This window comes from Mchenga conophoros, linkage group LG14 (genome assembly GCF_057382185.1).
Source record: "Mchenga conophoros isolate Kocher_MC1m ecotype Shallow Benthic linkage group LG14, M_conophoros_male_GT1.1, whole genome shotgun sequence".
NCBI classification, from domain to species: domain Eukaryota; kingdom Metazoa; phylum Chordata; class Actinopteri; order Cichliformes; family Cichlidae; genus Mchenga; species Mchenga conophoros.
The window spans coordinates 23994198-24015032 of record NC_140539.1 but is presented as its reverse complement, the minus strand read 5'-3'; the positions used below and the strand labels follow the sequence as shown (position 1 = coordinate 24015032).

At 39.2% G+C, this 20835-nt stretch overlaps 2 protein-coding genes across 2 annotated transcripts in view; both read left to right on the top strand.

Annotated features, from left to right (window-relative positions):
* Positions 1-2018: 2018 nt before the first annotated feature.
* LOC146559765 (histone H2A-like) lies at positions 2019-2756 on the top strand. The gene is made up of 2 exons (XM_085243498.1): positions 2019-2032; positions 2249-2756. Exon 2 carries the CDS (start codon positions 2279-2281, stop codon positions 2693-2695), a length of 417 nt encoding a protein of 138 aa, XP_085099624.1. The 5' UTR covers positions 2019-2032; positions 2249-2278; the 3' UTR covers positions 2696-2756.
* Positions 2757-3893: 1137 nt separating this feature from the next.
* Positions 3894-20835, top strand: part of ppp1r37 (protein phosphatase 1, regulatory subunit 37) — a 46198-nt gene continuing 29256 nt past the window's right edge. Inside the window, exon 1 of the mRNA XM_085243487.1 lies at positions 3894-5684. Coding sequence (XP_085099613.1) covers positions 4949-5684 — 736 coding nt within the window. The 5' untranslated portion in view covers positions 3894-4948. The remainder of the gene's footprint in view (positions 5685-20835) is intronic.

Genomic DNA, 20835 nt, shown 5'->3' with positions numbered 1-20835 from the left:
ACCATCAGTAACACACTACAACGGCAGGGAATCAAATCCCGCAGTGCCAGACGTGTTCCGCTGCTGAAGCCAGTGCATGTCCAATGTCCAGGCCCGTCTGAAGTTTGCCAGAGAGCACATGGATGATACAGCAGAGGATTGGGAGAATGTCATGTGGTCAGATGAAACCAAAGTAGAACTTTTTGGTATAAACTCAACTCGTCGTGTTTGGAGGAAGAAGAATACTGAGTTGCATCCCAAGAACACCATACCTACTGTGAAGCATGGGGGTGGAAACATCATGCTATGGGGCTGTTTTTCTGCCAAGGGGACAGGACGACTGATCCGTGTTAAGGACAGAATGAATGGGGCCATGTATCGTGAGATTTTGAGCCAAAACCTCCTTCCATCAGTGAGAACTTTGAAGATGAAACGAGGCTGGGTCTTCCAACATGACAATGATCCAAAACACACCGCCCGGGCAACAAAGGAGTGGCTCCGTAAGAAGCATTTGAAAGTCCTGGAGTGGCCTAGCCAGTCTCCAGACCTCAACCCCATAGAAAATCTGTGGCGGGAGTTGAAAGTCCGTGTTGCTCGGCGACAGCCCCAAAACATCACTGCTCTCGAGAAGATCTGCATGGAGGAATGGGCCAAAATACCAGCTACTGTGTGTGCAAACCTGGTAAAGACCTATAGTAAACGTTTGACCTCTGTTATTGCCAACAAAGGTTATGTTACAAAGTATTGAGTTGTATTTTTGTTATTGACCAAATACTTATTTTCCACCCTGATTTACGAATAAATTCTTTACAAATCCTACCATGTGGATTCATGGATTTTTTTTTCACATTCTGTCTCTCACAGTTGAAGTGTACCTCTGGTGCAAATTACTGACCTCTGTCATCATTTTAGGTGGGGGAACTTGCACAATCGGTGGCTGACTAAATACTTTTTTGCCCCACTGTATGTTAATGGTGTTGGGGATATTTTCTTGTTACACTTGGGGCCCCTTAGTACCAGGTCCATGGTTTTGTGATGAAGGTGTATCTTTTGCTGGCTTTGTCCACCGTGTCACATCATCTTAAACTGGTTTTGTGAACATGATAATGAGTTTACTGCACTCAAATAACCTCCACAGTCATCAGATCCCAGTCCAGTTTAGCACCTTTGGGATGTGAAGGAATGGAATATTCACAGCTAAACATTCTTGAGCAACTGTGCAATGCTATCATGTTTGCAGCACACTGATAAACTATGCCATGAAGAATTAAGGCATATCTAAAGGAAAAAGGGAGTCTAAACCAGTATTAGCCAACTGTACCTAACAAAGTGACCAGTGGGTGTGTATACAGTATACTGTAACTGTTTTTAACTTCTGGCACATGTGACTTCCATTGTGCATCAAGCACAAGCACCCTACTGTGCAAAATGTAAGTGCTCTACAAAAATGAATAAATAAAATCAGCAAGAGTGAGAGTGGTTCATGAGCATTTTGTTCAGGGAATAGTTTTGTGCATTAGTAAGTCAGAAAATGTTAGGCATATTGAATACTTCTGTTCATGATTAATAGTCCTCAGTACTGAAATACTGGATGAATTATAATGTAGCAATCACACAAGTTTCGTAAATATCTAAATACTTCAAGCTCATGGTCTGTTTGGTGAAACTGCATAATGTTTTGTTGTTGTTGTTTTACCAGCACACCAGCACTGCCTGTTTTATACAACTTTTGGTTGGAGGTATGCTCATTCATTGCACCTGAAGCTTAACTTAATTTTTTTTTTTTTTTTTTTTGCAAGGCCTCTTTCCCCCACTCACTCACTACTACCAATTTAAATGTTATATATCAACATGTTCTGCTAACTTCACCACCAGTCCTATGCCTTAACTGTAGATTAAGCAGTATTTTTATGTTGCCATCATTTGACCCTAACAATCAGCTCACACAGGTGAAAAAGAGTACCCAGGTGCCATTAATCAACAAGCCCTTCCCTGCTCCTATAAAAGGAGTATCCTGTCTATTCAGTGGACAGCTGCTGTTTTACAAGTACTGGTGAGTGTTTAGCTGTGAATTAAATGTTGGTGTTTGGGCTCCTCCTCGCCCCCTCTCAAGTGGCATAATCTAATTTGATAAACTGTGCATTTGAAGATTATAGTAACTCTAGTGTCCACACATGTTGCTACCTTTGTTTCAAACAGCATCTCATGCACCACTGCTGAATATTAATTTGACTTAAAACTCACTGAATTCTCTTCTTGGTCATTTTAGTTACTGGTCTTCTTCAAACTTGGGTTCAAGATGTCTGGCCGGGGAAAGAAGGCTGCACCCAAACCAAAATCTGCAGTTTCCCGGTCTTCCAGAGCTGGAACTAGTTTCCCAGTGGGCCGCATTCACAGGTTGCTCAGGAAAGGCAACTACGCTCAGCGGATTGGAGTTGGCGCCTCTGTGTACATGTGTTCTGTCCTGGAGTATCTCTGTGCTGAACTCCTGGAGCTGGCGGGAAACGCCAGCCGTGACAACAAGAAGTCACGCATTGCTCCCCGGCACATCTTGCTGGCAGTGAAAAATGATGACGAAATCAACAAGCTGCTGGCAGGGGTCACAATCTCAGATGGTGGTGTGATCCCAAATATCCAGGCAAGCCTCCTGCCGAAGAAGACAAAAACACCAAAGGATGACAAATCTGCTAAAGATGTCCAGTCACAAGAGTTTTAATTATAAATGGTACCACTTTCAGAAAGGGTTTTAATGATAATAAAGTGAGTTTCTAAATTGTGCTTGTCTTCAAACTTTTTGAGCTATCCAACTGGAAGTAGTACTGATTGTGTGGGGTGTTTTTGTTTGTTAAAACCTTGACAGCCAGGGAACCAGATGTCTTGATGGCAGCTGGATAGAGTAGTGCAAATTTCTCTGAATGCTAAGGAAGTGTGCTTCATTTCCTACTTCCCGTAGCCAAGAAGGGTTCATCCTCTGAACAAAAGGGACCTTACTCGTACTCTGCCGTGTACAGCGTACTGATTTAGCTCCTCCACAGGACCTCTGGAAGTCTTGCAAAATAAGTTTCAACACTACATTCTTGGATGTCTTTTAGCTTAACACTACTCAGGTTTTGTGAAATACTCAGACAACCGTGACAGTTTTACCCAGCATCTTTTCATGGTGGGGTATGTCAAAAGGGACACCTACCTAGTTTACAAGTCCAGGTGAAGGTTGGAATAAATCATCTAAATTAGAAACCTGGTGTGTAAAATTAGCCTTGATGACTACACATGAAGTGAGTGTGGATGAATTATTTCATAATTGCTTCCTGCTAAGATCTGGGGTTCAAGGCTCACTCACCGTTCACTTCACAGTTCATTATAGTTAACCTAGAAATAACCAGAATGGTGATTAGACTAAGTCATTAGTGCATCTGCTGGACGATGGTATTCCTAAATGACTGTTTCCTGGTGTAGTTTGGTGTGTTTGTGCTGTACATGTTGTGGGCTAAATTCTTGCCCCAGAAACTAAACTCTCCTTAAAAAATACAAAAAACTGACTGCCTGTCGACATCCCTGTTGATTGCAGATAGTATGTTGGGCTGGCTGACATAAAACAAAGTACTCCCACGTTCCCTTGAATCAAGATTCTCAGTATCCTTGAGTTTTTCCTGTCTACTAACTTCAAGGAATCCTTGCATTTGTATAGTTTGAAATGGAAGGGAAAACAATATATGCACTATTAAAAAAAATCAAACATTCTATTTGGATGGGAATTTTTAAGCAAAACACTCGTTAACAAGACGTGAGGATTTTCCACTCAAACTTTAAAATATTGTCGTTTTGCAGCCCTCTATAGACACAGACGTTATACACGTGCTGCTCTTGTAACGTTGCGTCTGTTGGACGTACCCTAACGACGTGCTGACGTAAGACGTGTGAACAACAAACAGTTGTTGGACTTCAACAAGCTAGCGAAGGATAACGCTAGAGGAGAACAGGTTGAGCCTGCCTTTTCACGGAGAGAGAGGCGCTTACGAAATCCGGGCGGTCGGAATATTTTATACATTAACTCCTAATAACTAACAGCGTAGGTACCGGCACGTGTAACCCGGCACAGTTCCCTCGTGCTAATGTTAGCAACACAAACACGCTCATTGCTGCTCGGAGTGTGACGCCTGTTTTTTTCCTGGCTGCCGCTGGTCGAGGGCTGTGATGCGAGCAGAGTTGCTGCACGGCAGAGGGTGAGACGGAGCTACAGTCGGATTATATTCGTCTTGACACGGAAAATGGACTTTCTCGGGGAGAAACAGACGGGGTCACGCAAAAAAGCGGGCATGCGACCGCACACGGGCCTGGATGTCATTGTTGGTCAACAACTTTAGCCCGCTAGCGAACGTTAGCTTGCTTTAATTCATGCAGATGAATTGGGTTTGTTGTCGGGCAGTAATCTCACTTTGCTAGCGTAATGGAGGCACCCTGAGTGACTTGTTTGTTTCAATTGATTGTCCTGCTCTTCTTAAATACTACTGGCAATGTGTTGAAGACCGGGGAGCCTTTCGTCGAATAATAGGACACGGTTGGTAAGAATTATTGAATTGTATACCTGCCCGAGTCATAGTTGAGCGAAGTTCTCTACGACTATGAATTATTACTGTAACAGTATCTATTTCACGCAGGTATAGCATATTTCTATTATTGATAGTTGTGTGAAATTGCACTTTATTTGGCCGATTTTTAAGTATGCACTGCAGCCACCTTTGAATTGGGGTTTATCGACATCTATTCAATCACCCCCTGATGTAAAAAAAATCAGCACTTGTATAGAAGTTGGTAAATAAAACGTCAAGATAGGTATTTATCTGCGTGTATTGTTATGAGCCAGGGCAAAGGCAGCCTTATCCATGTCATTTGGTTCCTAGTCACTGTTTAACCCGAGATCCCAGCTGTTCGGCACAGTTAAAGGCTGAGTTTTACTGGAAATGAAAGCATGAATATCGAAGAGCAGTGTCTAGATTTGTGCAATGTCAAGATGAAAAACAACGTGGACGATGATCACAACACTACTAACAATACAGAAGGGGTTATCCCTCGGATCTCCGAATTGATGACTGACAGCAACACAGAAAAACAAAGCATTGTTCCTACGGAGGCCTCTGAAACTTACCTGATGCCTCAGCTCACTGACAACCTTCAGACAGCAGAGGAGAACAACCAGCAGGCACAAAACACAGTGGAAATTGATGAGGTCAATGGAAATGGAAAGAATAGTGCCCAGGACCCACCAGCGGTCGTGAACCCGACTGATTTTATCTTTTCTACTAGTGAGCAGCACGAGGAGAAAATGAAGGAAGATAAGGACAATAATCCTGCAAAGCTTGTTCTTGAAGAAGGGGATTATGGTGGGGACATGGACATAGGTGTGGATCTGAGTCTCGATGAGAGTGGGGTGCTGGAGGCTGAATCTGTAAATGTTAGATCACTGTCAGACAGTAATTTAGACTCAGTGTCCACTCCTCAGGATGTCCCAGCTGGCAGCACGACAGAAAGCCAGGCTGATGCAAGCCAGACATGCAGCATAGAAGCTTCTGCCACAGATCCAGCTGGATTGTATCCCTCAGTGCAAGAGGGGGACACTAAACACAAAAGTGGCAAAAGGGTGACATTTCCCTCTGATGAGGATATCATCTCTGGAGCAGTGGAGCCAAAGGACCCCTGGAGACATGGTAATTTTTGTTTATTTTTTTTCTACATGTTTGAATGTGTGATTGAGTTAGTTCTGCGTGTCTGTTGCGCCTGCATGAACATGTCAGCATACTGTGGTTTGCTGGAATTTATTCTTAGAAGGCTTTTTAACAGAATTTGTCCCTCAGCTCCATATGGAGCAGTTGACTCTGTCCACATGTCCTGTCATGCTGCTAAATTTCCCACATATTCTTCAACATTATCGAGTAGATGTTGACACTGATGTATGGAAGGCGTGCCAGAGCACCGGTCTTAGAGAGGAATGTTTGTTTTGTTCCTTTCTTCAAAGCCTGACAACTCTTGCAGGTTCACACTGCTGTCTGTTTAATGCTTAGGCAACACCTGCAATCCCGCCCCATTTTCAAACTAGAAGATCAGTACTTTAATTACTTGTATAACTAAACGGCTTTATCTGGCTTTACCCCCACAGAGGCGTACCATATACAGTATAGACAAGGGTATGTACTGTATGCACTATTGTGACGGAGTCCCACCACACCTTGAGGTGTGCCATTTTTACCACAGCAGGTTCCTGTTTACCCAGTGAAAACATGTTTAGGGAAGCTAATGAAGGACACGACGCCACCTATTGCACCACCTTTAAATATTTTAGTGTTGAAAGTTACAAGGAAATATGTTTTCGCTTTTTATTGTCCATATGTGATATGGATATACAATAAATGTAATGTTATGCTCATTTATTTTAACTGAAGTACTCGTTTCAATTTATTGCTGTTAACTATTCCAGTATTACCAGGTCTAATTTGCAGTCTAGTTCTTTTTATACATATTTGTACAGTGCAGGTTTTTTTTTTTCCTCTTTTCATTTAAAAAAAATTCTATCATGAACTAACCATGACTCACACACTTTTTCATCTGCTGTGGACAAAGGATGTCGTTTAATAAACAGACCTACAAGCTGGTGTTTGCTCCCAGCACTGATGGCATTTGGCATAGTTACACAGGTGACTGCCTCCTGAGAAGATGACAAGTTGTGTTAAGCTTACTACTAGCCTTACGATCTCAGTTTGTTTGTGCCATATTCACATACACTTAAAGGCTAAGCTGGTGACTATCCTATTTATTTTTCCCTGCAAAAATGTAGGCCAGACCAAGCAACGGTTGGTGATCCGAGAAGGGAGGGGGGGGTAACAAAAGCAGAAAAACAGGAAGCTTACTGAGCACAAACATTACTGTCTCGTATTCAGCTGTATTTTAATTGTTTTATTAACACCCCGGTTGCAATTTATCAGGAAGCCACCCAGAAAGTCAGTTTTCTATCACAACATTCATGTCCCAGTGTTACCATTGATTTGATCAGTTTAAAACAATTTGCAGATTTCTTGCACCCATTTCCATGACAGGTTTAATTTAGATGTGTTGATATTTTTTTTAAGATAATTTCTTTCTTTTTCCTCCTTTTTGCCAGGCAATCGTGCTGATTGTTAACTGGTCATGGATATCTTATGCTGGACTCCATCAGGGCAAGGTCTCACCCAGTTAGCCAAGTTTTTTGTACCTTGATGAAAGATACAATGCACAGTAAAGTATCTAGATCACTCTAGTGTGGGGTTGACTTTTTATCAAAGACAGTTATCATGTACTTTAGGTAGGTTCCAAAGGTCCAGCTGATTGTGCTTTTGATTTAGACATGGACAAGCACTCGAGGTTAGTGAAGACCTGTTGGAAGTGATTGGACTGAAGAGTTGGAGCAGTGGACTCTTAAACAAAATGTGATAATCAGATAATGATAATTATCTTGTATATAATTGCTGTTGAAAAAGACTGAAAAATTGTTTAAGACTGTCACATGTGGATTTTATTATTTTCATTTTTCATACATGCCATATACAACAGCACGCATCAACCCGCACTTTTGGGAAGTTTAAATTTTAGTGTCACGTTTTATGACATTTGAAGGACATTTGAGCAGGATTGAGAAAGCACTCAGCAAAAAAATAATTAAAAATGAATCAATTCTCAGTGGCTTTCGTAGATATAAACCACATTTTTGTGCTTTTAGTTTTTGTGAAGTTTCTGTACAGAAATGGTTTGTTTTTGTTAATTTTGTCCTGTTGTTTTAGCCATAGGGGGTATTATTTCATGCCAGCACATAAATTTGTCAATGTTGCAGTAGTTTAGTTAATATAAAGAGCAGTTTAAATTTATGAAAATGCTCCCTTAGACACGTTCTGCTGTCCCAGTGTGATATGAACTGTGGATGCATTATCCTGCTCAAGACCCACAGGGCACACTTTGAGGATTGTGGTTGTAAGTCAACTCACAAGATGACAAGCTTTTAGATCTGCCCATTTTCTTTGGTTGACGTGACAGACACTACTGCATAGTAATGTTGATGCTGGTAGTGATAGTGAACACCTGGTGATTTTGAAGAGTTACCGTGATGAGCACTCAGAAGGGTGCTGGACTAACTTTTACATTGGTTGCACTTATGTGCTTTTTCATTTATCTGCCATATGGTGTTAGTGCACCCCAGAAATATATTCATCAAATTATTGCCTTTTGGCAATAATTTGTGTAACCGTTGGCCTTCTGTATTTTAGTGTTATGAAGAGGGTGCTGTAACACACTCTGATTTCATGGAGGAGATTTCTGTTCATTCTTCCAAAACTAATGAGAATTGACCATGTAATAACCTCCTAGCTACTCCCCACATGTAAAGGCTGAGATTATGTGTATGAGGCAGCAGCAGGAGCGACTTGTGGTTTACTGCTGAATGGTCTACATACTTGTGGTGTTCCCACACTACAAGTAACCTGACAACCCCCCTAATTTTATTTACACAACAGTGTATACGTATGGAGCTCTTACTGTGTGACAGCAGGAAATAACAAGAGTTAGGAAAGCAAATTCTAAAGGAAAAAATTTGCAGAATGTAATAACATAAAGTGCATGAAGGACATAAAAACTAAAAGATAGACTTTGAAATGTATCGTTGTTTCAGAAAAGGCAGGTAGTGAAATATGCCCAGCCAGACTAAATGATCTCCTTTTACTCATTGAACTGAAGCTGGGAGCAAATACAAGTAAATTACCAGAAAGGCACCCTCTTTAAATATTTTCACACTATTTTTCTTCGTTATTGCCAAAAAGCCTGCCAGTATTCAGTTTAATTAATATTTTTTTAAGCGTTAGTCCTGCTTCTCATATCTTCCTGAGGTATCTTATCTGAATGTCAACAAAGGCTCCTCAGGCACTGTTAGTAGCGTGCACAGTGTCACAATAGAGCCACTGTCCGCCCGGACCCTTCTACAGATCTAGTGTCAGGTTCACTGGGTTCCTGTCTTATTTCATCTGTCATAAAGATAAAAGTGAAATGAGCTCACAGAGCCTGGAGCTTCATCTGTAAGCAGTGAGAGTTACAGCTGTAAAAGCAGAGGGAAGGACATTTGAGGTTGGTGTTGAATATTACAAAAGGAACTGATATCTGGTTTACTACTGCCAGAAAGTAAACTTGTGAAAGGAGTGAACATCATGCAGTCAATGTGAAATGTGCTCTTGGGGTTCTCAGGGGCTGATGTCACTTTTCACTTTCTTGTGGCACTTCAGCTTTTAGAATTAACCCAAAAGGAGAAAAATAAGGAAAAAAAAAAAAAAAGAATTAACCCAAAAGTATTGACATTCACCATTTAGAGCTAATGCTGTGATAGAGTGCTAAAATAGGGCTGTGTGTGACTCATATTTTCAATGAAGGCTTCCATGTCTTCAGTATTTTTTTATTTTATTTTTTATTTTTGTGTGTGTGATGATTCTCTTATTTTGCCACCTCTTTCCATTATGGCGACACACCTCCATCCTTCCCTCAAAGCCCAAAGTCACTTCCCGCCAGGCTGTGACTGGTCTATTTCAAGCCAAGACAGGAGAATAAAACTAAATGAGCTTCTTGGAAACACTTTGATTTCAAGGAGTTTGCTGAGGGACAGCAAAGCCGTGATGTTTTAAAAGTAAAATATAGTCATTATGAGTTTTAATGTAAACATGTCTACTCAGAAACTTCATTTTGTTGACAGTGTCTGAAACAAAATAAAGGAAGTTGTAAAATATATAATTATCATTTTGTTCTGAGTTGAGTAATATTCCTAGAACTGTTTTTTTTTCCCCCCCCTTTTTGTCTTGCTCAGTTAAGACCCGAGGGATGTTTGTACTCTCCATTAAGGCCTGAGCAAATACTACATCATATCTTGAGATTTCTGAACTTCCCAGCATGATGCATAGCTTCCCCACCTTCCTCCATTTCTGCCTGTCTATTCTCTATTCTCTTTTTTGACTAGCTAGATTAGCTTAAGTGCAGGCGGCCTTTTCAGCAATGCATTGTGAACACAAAGCACTAGGTCACATTGGAAGCATATGGTCTAAGATGGTTCAGTCGCTGTGACTTGCGATATTACTAAACAAGTTCTAAATTTTAACTCTTACTATTACAGCACAACTGTAGAGGTACAGTTCTAGACTGGCTACCACAAGGGAAATTTGTAACAGCCTTATTATAATTCAGCTGTGAAATTAAGTTAAAGTTTGCTAATTGCAATACAGTCAATAAACAATGCAGGTAATATACAATTGATTATCCTGGAAGCAATTAAACTCTTTAGCCTACGTGTTGTTCGGTGTCAGACCTAAGGCCCACTTGGCACCATATTATTAGAGGCTCTGTGACCCATGAAATGTTATTTGTTGTGGCTCTAGACCAAGTTGCAAACTAATAAGCAGAGCTTTCAGTGTAGAGCATGAACAAAGGCTCTGGAAACCTGCAAGTTAGTTCAGTTTACATGAGCAGCAGAGCTGAAGTTTTAACAACTAAATTCTTTTTCTGATCCAAATGTAACACTTTGTAATAATTGGACTGTGTGATAACAGTGTTTTTATATCTTGTGATGTGCCAAATTTGTTTAGTTAGGTGTGCAGATGTACTTTTTCATTCTGTTGGAAGCAAATAGCTGTGAAAATTTAGGTGTTAAATCAGTCGAGTTGACATCATTAAATCTGGTTTATTAGGTGTCATTAACATCCAGTTTCTCATAAAATCGTAAGATACATAGTGAATTCAGGACTATTATTTGGAGAAAGAATAAATATTAATTAAAAAAACAACAAGGAACAGATTTAAAGCTGAAAATACTGGTTTAGCTTTTTAGCATGCATGAAAAGTCATTGCAGTTATTTTAAGATGCAAATTCAATAAATGAAAAATGAACAGCATCATTGCATAAATTGTTTGAAACCATTTAAATTCTATCAAATTCTACCAATTCTATCCTTGAAGCTTGTGCATGTGAATGCACATCTTGGACATTTGCGATGTTAGAATGACAACATGGATGCAGAATTTGCTATTCACAGAAGAATTTGGTACGTTTACATATCAGCAGAACGGACACCTTAATAAATCTATGTAACAACCACATTGGTTCAAAATTAATGCTTTTTTTCTGCAGTGGTTTTTTTTTTCAGCTCCCATTACACAGATCTTTATGTGTGATGTGATAAGACAACACCTGATAAAGTCAGCCCTTTAGGCTGTCTTTAGTTTGTACATTCATCTATTATGCATTTACTCTGTCTATGCTATGTAAGTGTGCTTGTCTGTGTTTGTTTTGTGCTAAATCCTGGCCTTTGACACTCTGCCAATCTGCACTGTGTCTTAAAGAAAAAAACAACAGATGAATGCTTATAAATGGCAGAAATGGCATACTGGTTCGAATGCTGTTGTTTTCTGATCCTCACTTTCCGTCCTCATCAAACAGGAATTCCTTGCCCTTCCCTCCCTAATGTCGTTTCTCTTAACACACGAGGAGGCTGGAATTGAAGTATTGCTTTCTCTGTCTGTACGCAAATGCACAAAATGCTGCCTCATAGAAAACTGGATCATACAACTGTCATTCCCTCATAACTGTCCATCTGGTTCAGCAGCTTTCTCTCTGGCAGGCTCAATCCTTTGTCATCTGGGTGTGAGTTTAGAATGGCTTCACTGTTTTGTTGTTGTTTTGTTTTTCTGGTGTCATACCGAAAAGATTAAGAGAAGGGCTGTTGATGGGTATGTATTGCTAAAGGCATGGAATCTGCATGTAGTGAAAGGTCAAAAATGAATTCCAAATTTGTTGTCTAGTATTAAAAGAGGATAACAAACATAAAATGATCATTGTGTTTCATTCTAATCCCTTTGTTTTGCCTTTCAGCACATGCTGCTCTCTCCAAAAAAGTCTGGCAGATTTAGTTTAATATACGTTTTTTTAATTTTTTAATTTTTCCATTTGGATCTCAGTGTTGAACAATATAATTCTATAAGATTTTTTTATATTCTGCTGTATTCTAGCAGCAGTTACAGAGTTGCATAGTCTGTAGTAATGTTCAAGAAATCCTAACACACTCAATGTCTTTGTTCTGCAGTGATGTGAAATGTGAGCTCAGGTATTGTGTGGGTTATTTGTGTTTTTCTTTTTAGGAATCCATTGCAGATTTTCCACAGAAAAGTCTTTGGCCAGGTGAAGTTAGAACCTGGGACAGAGCAGAACTCCAAATGACAAGTTCACAGAGAGAGCTGGTAAAGAAACGGTTATATAATGTGATAATTTCCAGAATAGGTGAACATGTATATCAGGCCTCTAGAGATTCAAGTATGTGGCACAATCAAAAAGTAAGAACACATACTTACTTAAAAAACAAACCGTGCACAACATTCCTGCAGTTTTTAGGTCACTCCCTAAAGGGCTGTTCTGACCATTCCTGCTGATGCACATTTGCAATGCATGGTGAGTCTCCTTGACTATGTCAAAACAGCAGCCTATGAAATAAACATTTATTTGGGCAAGAAGAAGAAGTTGTAGGGTATCAGATTGTGATGATTGTGACAAACAGCACAGTATTTTTCTTTGGTACAGCATTTGTGCAGTCTTCTTGGTGTCTGGGTTGTCTTCTGTAATGCTTCTATGTTGCAGGCTGGACAGGGCAGTCGCATTACACACTTACTATGTTTTTTTTTTTAATGGGGATAGTACATGAACACAGACTAAAGGAAGTATTAACAGAAAAAGCAAACCAACAACGACAAAAAAAGAATAATCGACAGATTATAGGTCCTGATTGGTTTTGGTTATCTTGGATTACTTGCTCAGGCCTTGTTGCAGTGGCCACTTTCAACTATGTCCACTTTCATTGCACCGTATGTATATGATGGCACATCAGTTGTGGGCTAAGACCAGGTATGCTTGTATTGCATACTAATCTCAGTTCCAAAGTGAGTACACAGATTATAACTCACTCACTTTTTCTATCTGATCTTGTACTGGACCTTTAGTTTGCCTAAAAAGGGTTTGGGTGGAATTTTAAACCTTTGGGCTTGTCTGTTTGTTTGTTTTTTGTGGTTTTTTTTGTACTTTAAGACACAGGCTCAGGTGTGAGTGTCAGACTTGTATCTCTTTTGTGCATGCATGATCACGGTCTCGTCATGCAGACTTGTGCAAGCAAACTGGAGGAGTGCCTCAGGCCGTGCCTTTTTGCCGCACCTCTGACGTACAAGGCAGCCAGTTGTCTTGTGTGAATGACGCTACTACCACTGTCTACAACACAGCACTGTGAAATTGCAACCAATGGACCTGGAGAATTTGGGGGTGCTATTTTGAACATTGGCACTTGGACGTTAAGTAGGAACTGGCAGTATGTCTGTGTTCCTTAACATTTGCACCTATCCATTTTTATGTGGTGCAGAAATATGCAAACAGCAACATAACTGACTAACTATAAAGAACTCTCAGGCTTGAATTGATTTGGCCAATCAGAAAATAAATTATCCAAAGACTAGTGAAGGTGTTGGGCTTACACCTGAAATAATATGGATTTAATTCTCTGCACCGCCTGTTGGACATCTGGCTTCCATGTGTTCCACTCTCTGTCCAATCTTCTTTACTGGCACAGCTTTATTTTTAGCTGCTAGCTGGGAATAATTTCCTCTAACGCATGTAACCTGTCAACACTGGTTTCCCGGTTTTTACCTTTCGAATTTAGCTTAATAAATGCTGGCTAAGTAATCAACTCTAGATCTTTTCCAAAGATTTTTTATTTAGCCTTCCACCAAGAGAGGTAGTTCTAGGTTGTTGTAGGGTAGCAATGTCCACAATATAACAACAAGTCAGCAAAAAACAGAATAACCTTTGTTTTTTGATTAGTCATATTTTCTTTGTTACAAACATTCTCTGTAGAAACCAGATATGCATATAGGTGGTAGGTTTATCTTCAGTAGCTTGTCTTATACAGTTTTTGCTTTTTTCCATATCAAACCTAAAGCATTTCTTTATGTTGCTGTTGTGCTGAAGTTGCTGTGTCAGTCTTTGCAAGCAAAGCCAGTATGTGTAAACAAGTTAGACAGGTGAAATTCAACACACTATGTGGGTCAAAGGAGTTTCAGTGGAATCCTCTCTGTGTGCCAAATCTGCTGTGTCTCTGTCTCTGCAAACAGTGTTGTTTCTTCTTCTGCACACACGCAAACAATTGTCTTTTCCTGTTTCCTCTTTGCTGCTGGAGTTAGGCGAGAAAGCACAGTGTCTGTAGCCAATTTGTTTGTACTTTGTTTTACGTCAGATTGTTGGGAAGGCTGAGAATTGATGGATTTTGATGTGTATGATATTGGGCTGGACTTAAGTATCTTCTAAAAAATTTGCAGGCCTACTCAAAAGTTACAGATTATGTGCATGTTGCATTGGCTCTGAACCAACATTTTGTTAAAGAATGTGCAGTAAAGTCAATAATTGGATTACTTTGTATGATTGTTGCATTATGTTAGTCAGGACTTTCATACGACAGCTGCTTCTAAGTAGGTGAGAAAGCCTTTTAATTGTATTAAAAGATGATAATTACATGTGTGTGCAGGCACTCGAGGCTTGGCTTCAACATCAAGTGATTTTACACAGCTTCGCATGAAATTAGTAAGGTCTGTCCAAAAGCTTGAAGAATGGGACGGCCATTAATTACCCAGCTCATTTTACAACACCAAATGTCTGTAGGGCTTGTACAGTGGCTGTCCAGGTGTGAATACATGGGAAAGAAATTATCAGAGCTCTAAGTCTCACACTCATCACAGTCCTATGCAGCAGACGAGATGCATACAGCTGTAAGAGTGAAGTAGACTCTTCTTGTAATTGCGAGATGGCCAGTAAGAAACATGAACAATTTATCAGAGATTTGTTGATCAGACAGAAAATAAACTGCAAAAAAATGAGAGCTCTTAAATCTGGCTGATTTCTCTCTCGACCAGAGGTAGCTGTAATTGATAACATCATTTATTGTATTGGATGTTCCTTAAATAAGTGAACTATTCCTTTATCTGGTGTAACAAATAGCTTCTCACCTTGCCTTAGAAACACAGCTAAATTAAAAATTCTTGCTTTACGTCTTATATAATAGCATGCCATGTTCATGATAGTTATTCAGGTTGTTCATTTGTCCCAGTAAGAGTAGCTCAAACTAAGTCTGGTACTAAAGCCCACGCTCATATTGTGGGCTCTCTGTGGGTCGATCCGTTCTGACCTTTTGTGGGTGGTGGTAGAGGCTTTGACTGCAGCAATGTTATGTTGTGCAGCTACAAATGAGAATAGATCTCCTGTATTTTTAGATGCTGCATTTATTAATAATGATGTAATTTCTGTTTTCATACTTAAGTTGCAGGAAACTGACAAGTAACAGAAATTGGATGTGCACTAGATGTGACTTGGTGAAGAAAAATGTGTCTGGTTTGAGTTGTACAAGTTAAGGAGACTGGCGGGAAACCGAAGCAGCAGGATGCCTTTATTTTTTGTTTCACATGTTGCACAGTGTGGTCGGTAACAAACCACCAAACTGCGCTTGTGCAAACAGCTCTTTTTTTTTTTTTTTTTTGGTCGTGCTCTTTTATACAGGGTCTGTTATGTGTACCTGTTCTTCAGGCCCTCATTTGAGTTTAAATATAGTAAAACCATTCATATGTAGGCCTGCCTTAAAGATTAACCTGGGTTGTCCTTGATTCCTGAGTTTTAAGTTTCCAGAAGAAGGGAGGTCATTTTCCGGTAGGCCTACATACAACTGGACTTCCTTTTGCAACCAGTTCAGTCATGCCTTGCTGGCCATTAGACAAAAATTCAAGCTTAAGGCACTTTTGCCTTGACTTAACTTTTCAGACACCGAAGGCCATCTTGTACACACGTCTCAAAAACAGTAGTCAGTAGGTTCTTTGTTTTCAGAAAAAAAGTTGCTTAAGGGCCACAAAAATACACTAAGTTAGCAACAATAACATGAGCTGAAATGAGCTGATTAGTATAGTGAGTGACATTAACAGTTACTACACATTTCCACATTAAAAATAAAGAAGAAAAGCAGACATATCAGAAAGCTAAAATTAAAAGCTGAATACCTACCCAGACAATATCAAAGTAGTTTAATGCTTTGCTACTTTGAAACTTGGGTAAATATACAAAAGAATAAATTATAGTTTAGATTGAAGCCAGCAGAGAAAAAGGCAGATTATGTAAACATTTTGTCGAGACACTCATATTTTCCACTTCATAACTCTCATGGAAATCAGTTAAAGTAATTAATAAGTTTTGCAAGTTTTGGAGTTGTGCAAGTCTAGATTGTAAAGAAATGTTTTCAGACTTAGAAATTAGGAAAATGTTTGACTTCATGCTAAAAACCTTTATAAGCAATCACAAAAAGAGTACTGGGGTAGTATCAATAAAATTCTCTTTATTTCTGGGAGACTTTCATGGTGTTGCACATGTAGTTTAAAAAAAAAATACAAAAAAGATATTGCCAAGACTTGTGAAAAGGGCTTGTGAGTCTCTCTCATCAGTTCAAAGGCAGCTAAACTTTGTGCTTTGAATGTACTAGCATATTGACTGATAACCTGTACCAAGGAAACCCTTCCAATCACATGCTGGTTGAGGTTTCAGTTGCCTGAAGCTTGAATCGAAAGTTGCTAGATTTTTTTTAAACTGAGTTTAAAAGTAATGGATGTTTTTGTAGTTGCATTAAATTGCAGTATACTGAGGGCAAAATAATTCCTTGTGCCTCAAGTATGTTATTTGAAGTGCCGGCTCTGGAAATTGTCTGCTCTTCCTTTGTTCTTTGTAGCTCCAAGACAGTTGAGGTGTGGAAGTGAAGTAGCAGGTTTTTGTTATTGAATAGTCCTCACATTCAGTGCCTGAGTGAAGAAGGCTTTGAATTCTTCTAAGTGGTGAACTCTCCCTCTAGAGAGTTCTGTGCCTGTACCTGTTGCAATTCTTCCAGTTGTTCAGGTTAAGCAATTGATTTATAATTTCCTGCAGTTTTTCTTATTCCAAGATACCCTGCTGGCTGTGCACTGTAGAATAGAAGTAACAGAGCAGAACTTATTCTGGTTACTTTGTACTAAAAAAAGGCAGTTGTTGTAATCAAATGCAAACATTAACCTTACCTAAATACTGTGACATTTTCCTGTCAGTTTTTTTTTTTTTTTTAATTACTGACAAGCACAGTAGAACGGCTTGTCTGGATCACAGAAATCCCTGTTTACTCAAACAAATGTGTTGGAAGCCTGAGACAGGGCAAGTCTAGCACCAAGAGAAAGCAGGAGCAGACTAAACTGTCAACCTCAGCTGTCAATTAGCAGCAAAAAGCTTTTTTTTAAGCCTTCAGGTCTTGTTGACAGTGTCCTAATCTCCAAAATGCCAACCATGACACTTAACAGAGGGCCTGAATTTAGTGATTGAGACTATAATGACTTATTGGTTAGGCGAGTGGGGGGATAGGGATGTTGTACTCTGCTCTTCCACACTAGCTTAAGCATTCAGCTGTATTGCTTTGTCAAAACAGACAGTTTATTGAAAGACTTGGTAAAGATAAAGCTGAATTCCCTGTATATTTTTGGCATACTGGTGTTGCACTTGACTTTAACAGTGGTATGCCTTAAGAAGCCACATTATCATGAACTTATTTAACAAAAAAGGTCTTGGGATAAGCATCCGTGTGACGATTAGAAATAAAGAAAATAATTTGAGAGTGATGGCTTACATGTCATCTTGTAAACATAAGTGACCAAATTCTGTAGAGGATATATTTGGCTTTTCTTTGCTCCCACTTGATGTTGATGATGGTGTTCACCATGTTTAATAAGGAGTAAATCTCTACCCACAGTCTTGTCTTTTATAGCACAACATCTTTTTAATCATAAATCCTGCAGCTTTTAATTCACCTCTGTTGATATTAGTTAGTAACCTGGGTGCTTTTTTTCCCTTTGATTTTGCTCACAACCTTATCTATGGCAGCAATCAGTGATTAAGTGTGAGGGACGTGCTGCTTGATTGCTTGGTTGAGCAGATTTGCTAAGTCAGAGCAGAGATCATTTCTCTGTCTTGTCTTGAAACCTGAAATATCAAGGTAGCTAAATGTCTTTGCCCCTCATCTATCATCTTTGGAGCTGTTAGCTGCTGAGATAACCACCATTTCAGCAAGGGTTTAAACAGAATATTAGAATTCCCAGGATCTAGATAAATGCTGCATAGTAATTTTTTAATTTGTATTCAAGGTGGAAATGGATTGGAAATATTAGGAAACGGAGCAATGACATGCAGCAAAGGTCCAGCCAGTCGGGCGTTGAACTGGGAAATCAACACACGACTGCGCATACTTGATACAGTATGCACATTTAACAAAATGTTTTTTTTAAGGGTCAAAACAAGTTTGTGCTTGTCTATCTGTAATGTTCTTGCTTATCTAATGAAGTCCATTGCTCCCACACAGTATCGGGGAGCACTTGTTTTCACATGTTTTTCCTTATTTGTCTGCATTTTTGTTTTTGCTGTGTTTCTAGACACGGAGAGCATTTCTCTTATTGTTTGTGTGCTTTTCCTCTCGTGTGTGTGTTTTGTTCTTTGCCCACCATTAACTTCTGCATACCAGTAACTTTTAATTTGGTTTCTGACTATGTTGTTTGGAGCAGTCCTTCCCCTCCCTACTTCTTATTCCTGTGCACCTCCTCATCACCACTCCCTCCATACAAGTACCAGCAGCACTGGAGGGAGTGCTATAAAATAGAAGAAAAGACCAAGGCATGCAGAAACACAGGCAACAGCTGTAGCTCTGATACTGATGTCTCTTCTGCATTTGTCTCTTTGTGTTATTGCTTATGTATTTCCTTTTAAGTTTTTGTGTACTTTTCTTGTCTGTTTGCTTGTTTTTGAGGTGTTTGATGTAAATCTCCTTGCACAACTTTCTTTTTTATTTTGTACACTAGTGCTAAAATATCTCAATCTCTCTCATCCCTTCTCTGTCTCTAATGAATGTGTAAAAATACTATGTAGTGAGCATGAGACCCTCTCTACCCTCAGACCCCACCTTCCCTCAGGAAATGTTTACACACACTTGCTCCACTGCGACTCTGCACAATAACTCTTTTCCAAGGACACAGTGTTCATTGGAGTGCACATAATGTACTGTAGAACTTTACAAGACTGCTTTCTTACACAGTGGTGGAAGTGACATCCAGGAGGACTTAACAAATTCAGATCCAGATACTTTCCGTAGGTGAAGCACAAATGTAAACTAGAAAATGCATTTTCTGAAGAAACTGCAGTGTGAATGCTGATAACTGAATGTTTTGAGCTGAAATAAAATAATTGCTAAATTTAAGTAAAAAATGTTGAATGAGATGAAAAATAGATTCGTCGAATATCCAGATACAGCTTTACAGAAGTATCAAAATTTAGATGGAGTACTATTATGACTGAAGTGAAGACAGGACTGTAATGAAAGGGCATCCTCATCCAGTCATGGGCTCTAGTCAGTTTTTAACAGCAGTCTAGTGGAGAGTGTGGTTGGTGGCTATATTTTACAGCAGTAATTAGAATTAATTCTTTTTTTGAGGGCACATGACTTCAGCAGGACTGAAGCTCCCACTCCCATCTTAAAGGCCAACATTTAAGACGGCCAACTTGTCAACAAACTTGCACTTCTGAAGCCAGATGAGGGCTCTTTTCCTTGCTGCTTCAACAGTGATTCATATTTGTTGGACCCCTGAGAGTCCAACAAAGAAGGGGCTATTGTCTGTTGGGGCTGCAGTTCTTCATGAGCTGTCCAGGCTGGAACCAAAGCTAATGAAGGTTCCCACATAACTCCAGAGTTAACAGCTGTTGTAAATCGGAGTAAAATAATGTTTATTGTAACCAGCTAGGATAACCAGGATAACTTAATAAGCTTCAATTGTTTAGTCGGCGAATCATGTGCATCCATAGCTACATGACTTGTGATAATGCTGGTGAACACTGGCAGTTCAGCTTTTTGTTGTTTACTTCTTTTTTTTTTTTTTTTTTTTTTCTTTTAACGTGACTGAAGAGACTACATAGTCAAAGAAATTGCTAGTTTTTGACCTTTATGGTTAATCGTTCAACCGTTTGCCAGTGGCCGATGATTATAAAACAAAATAATGTTAACAATTTACGTGATTTATGTTTTTTTTGTTTGGTTTTTTTTTTTTTTTTTTTTTTTTTTTTTTTATCGTCTGACACAGAGTACTTGAGCAGATTTGTGCTTTAGTGGACCAAGAATCATTTAACTACTTACACTACTTTCATTGCATCTTTGACGCAAATTATTTATAATTACGCCATTTGATTTACTTAGGAATTACTAAAAATAATAACGCACTGACAATTCAACTTCTGTCATTTGGATTGGATTGTATGTCTGCTTTTGCATTCAAGTTGCAGGTGCTAAAAGTATATAGAATGGATGCTGAAATACTGCTGAAAAGACAGTTCATATACCCAGTAAATATAATTATGAGATGTGTAAAATAATATCTAAAAATATAAATACTAAGTAGTCTGAAAATTATAATAGCTCTTGGATGACAAACAAACTGATTAATGTGTCCTATTGGAAATGTTGTGCAAGTAATTCTGCATTAAAATTACACAAATCTCACGACACCTGTCACTGGCCTTTCACAGTTCCCAGTAGTTCAATTCCTTGGAATTGTTAGTCTGCTTGCCTATCAATCCTGTTTATCGGTTCCACTTACATGACAATCAGCTGATTTCTGTATGTGTTGGAGAAGGTAAATAGTGGCACAGCCCACATCGTCCATATGGACATTAGTTTTATTTTTTTT

What these genes read in the sequence shown, in the direction of transcription:
- LOC146559765 (XM_085243498.1), top strand. Translation starts at nt 2,279, where the DNA reads ATGTCTGGCCGGGGAAAGAAGGCTGCACCCAAACCAAAATCTGCAGTT.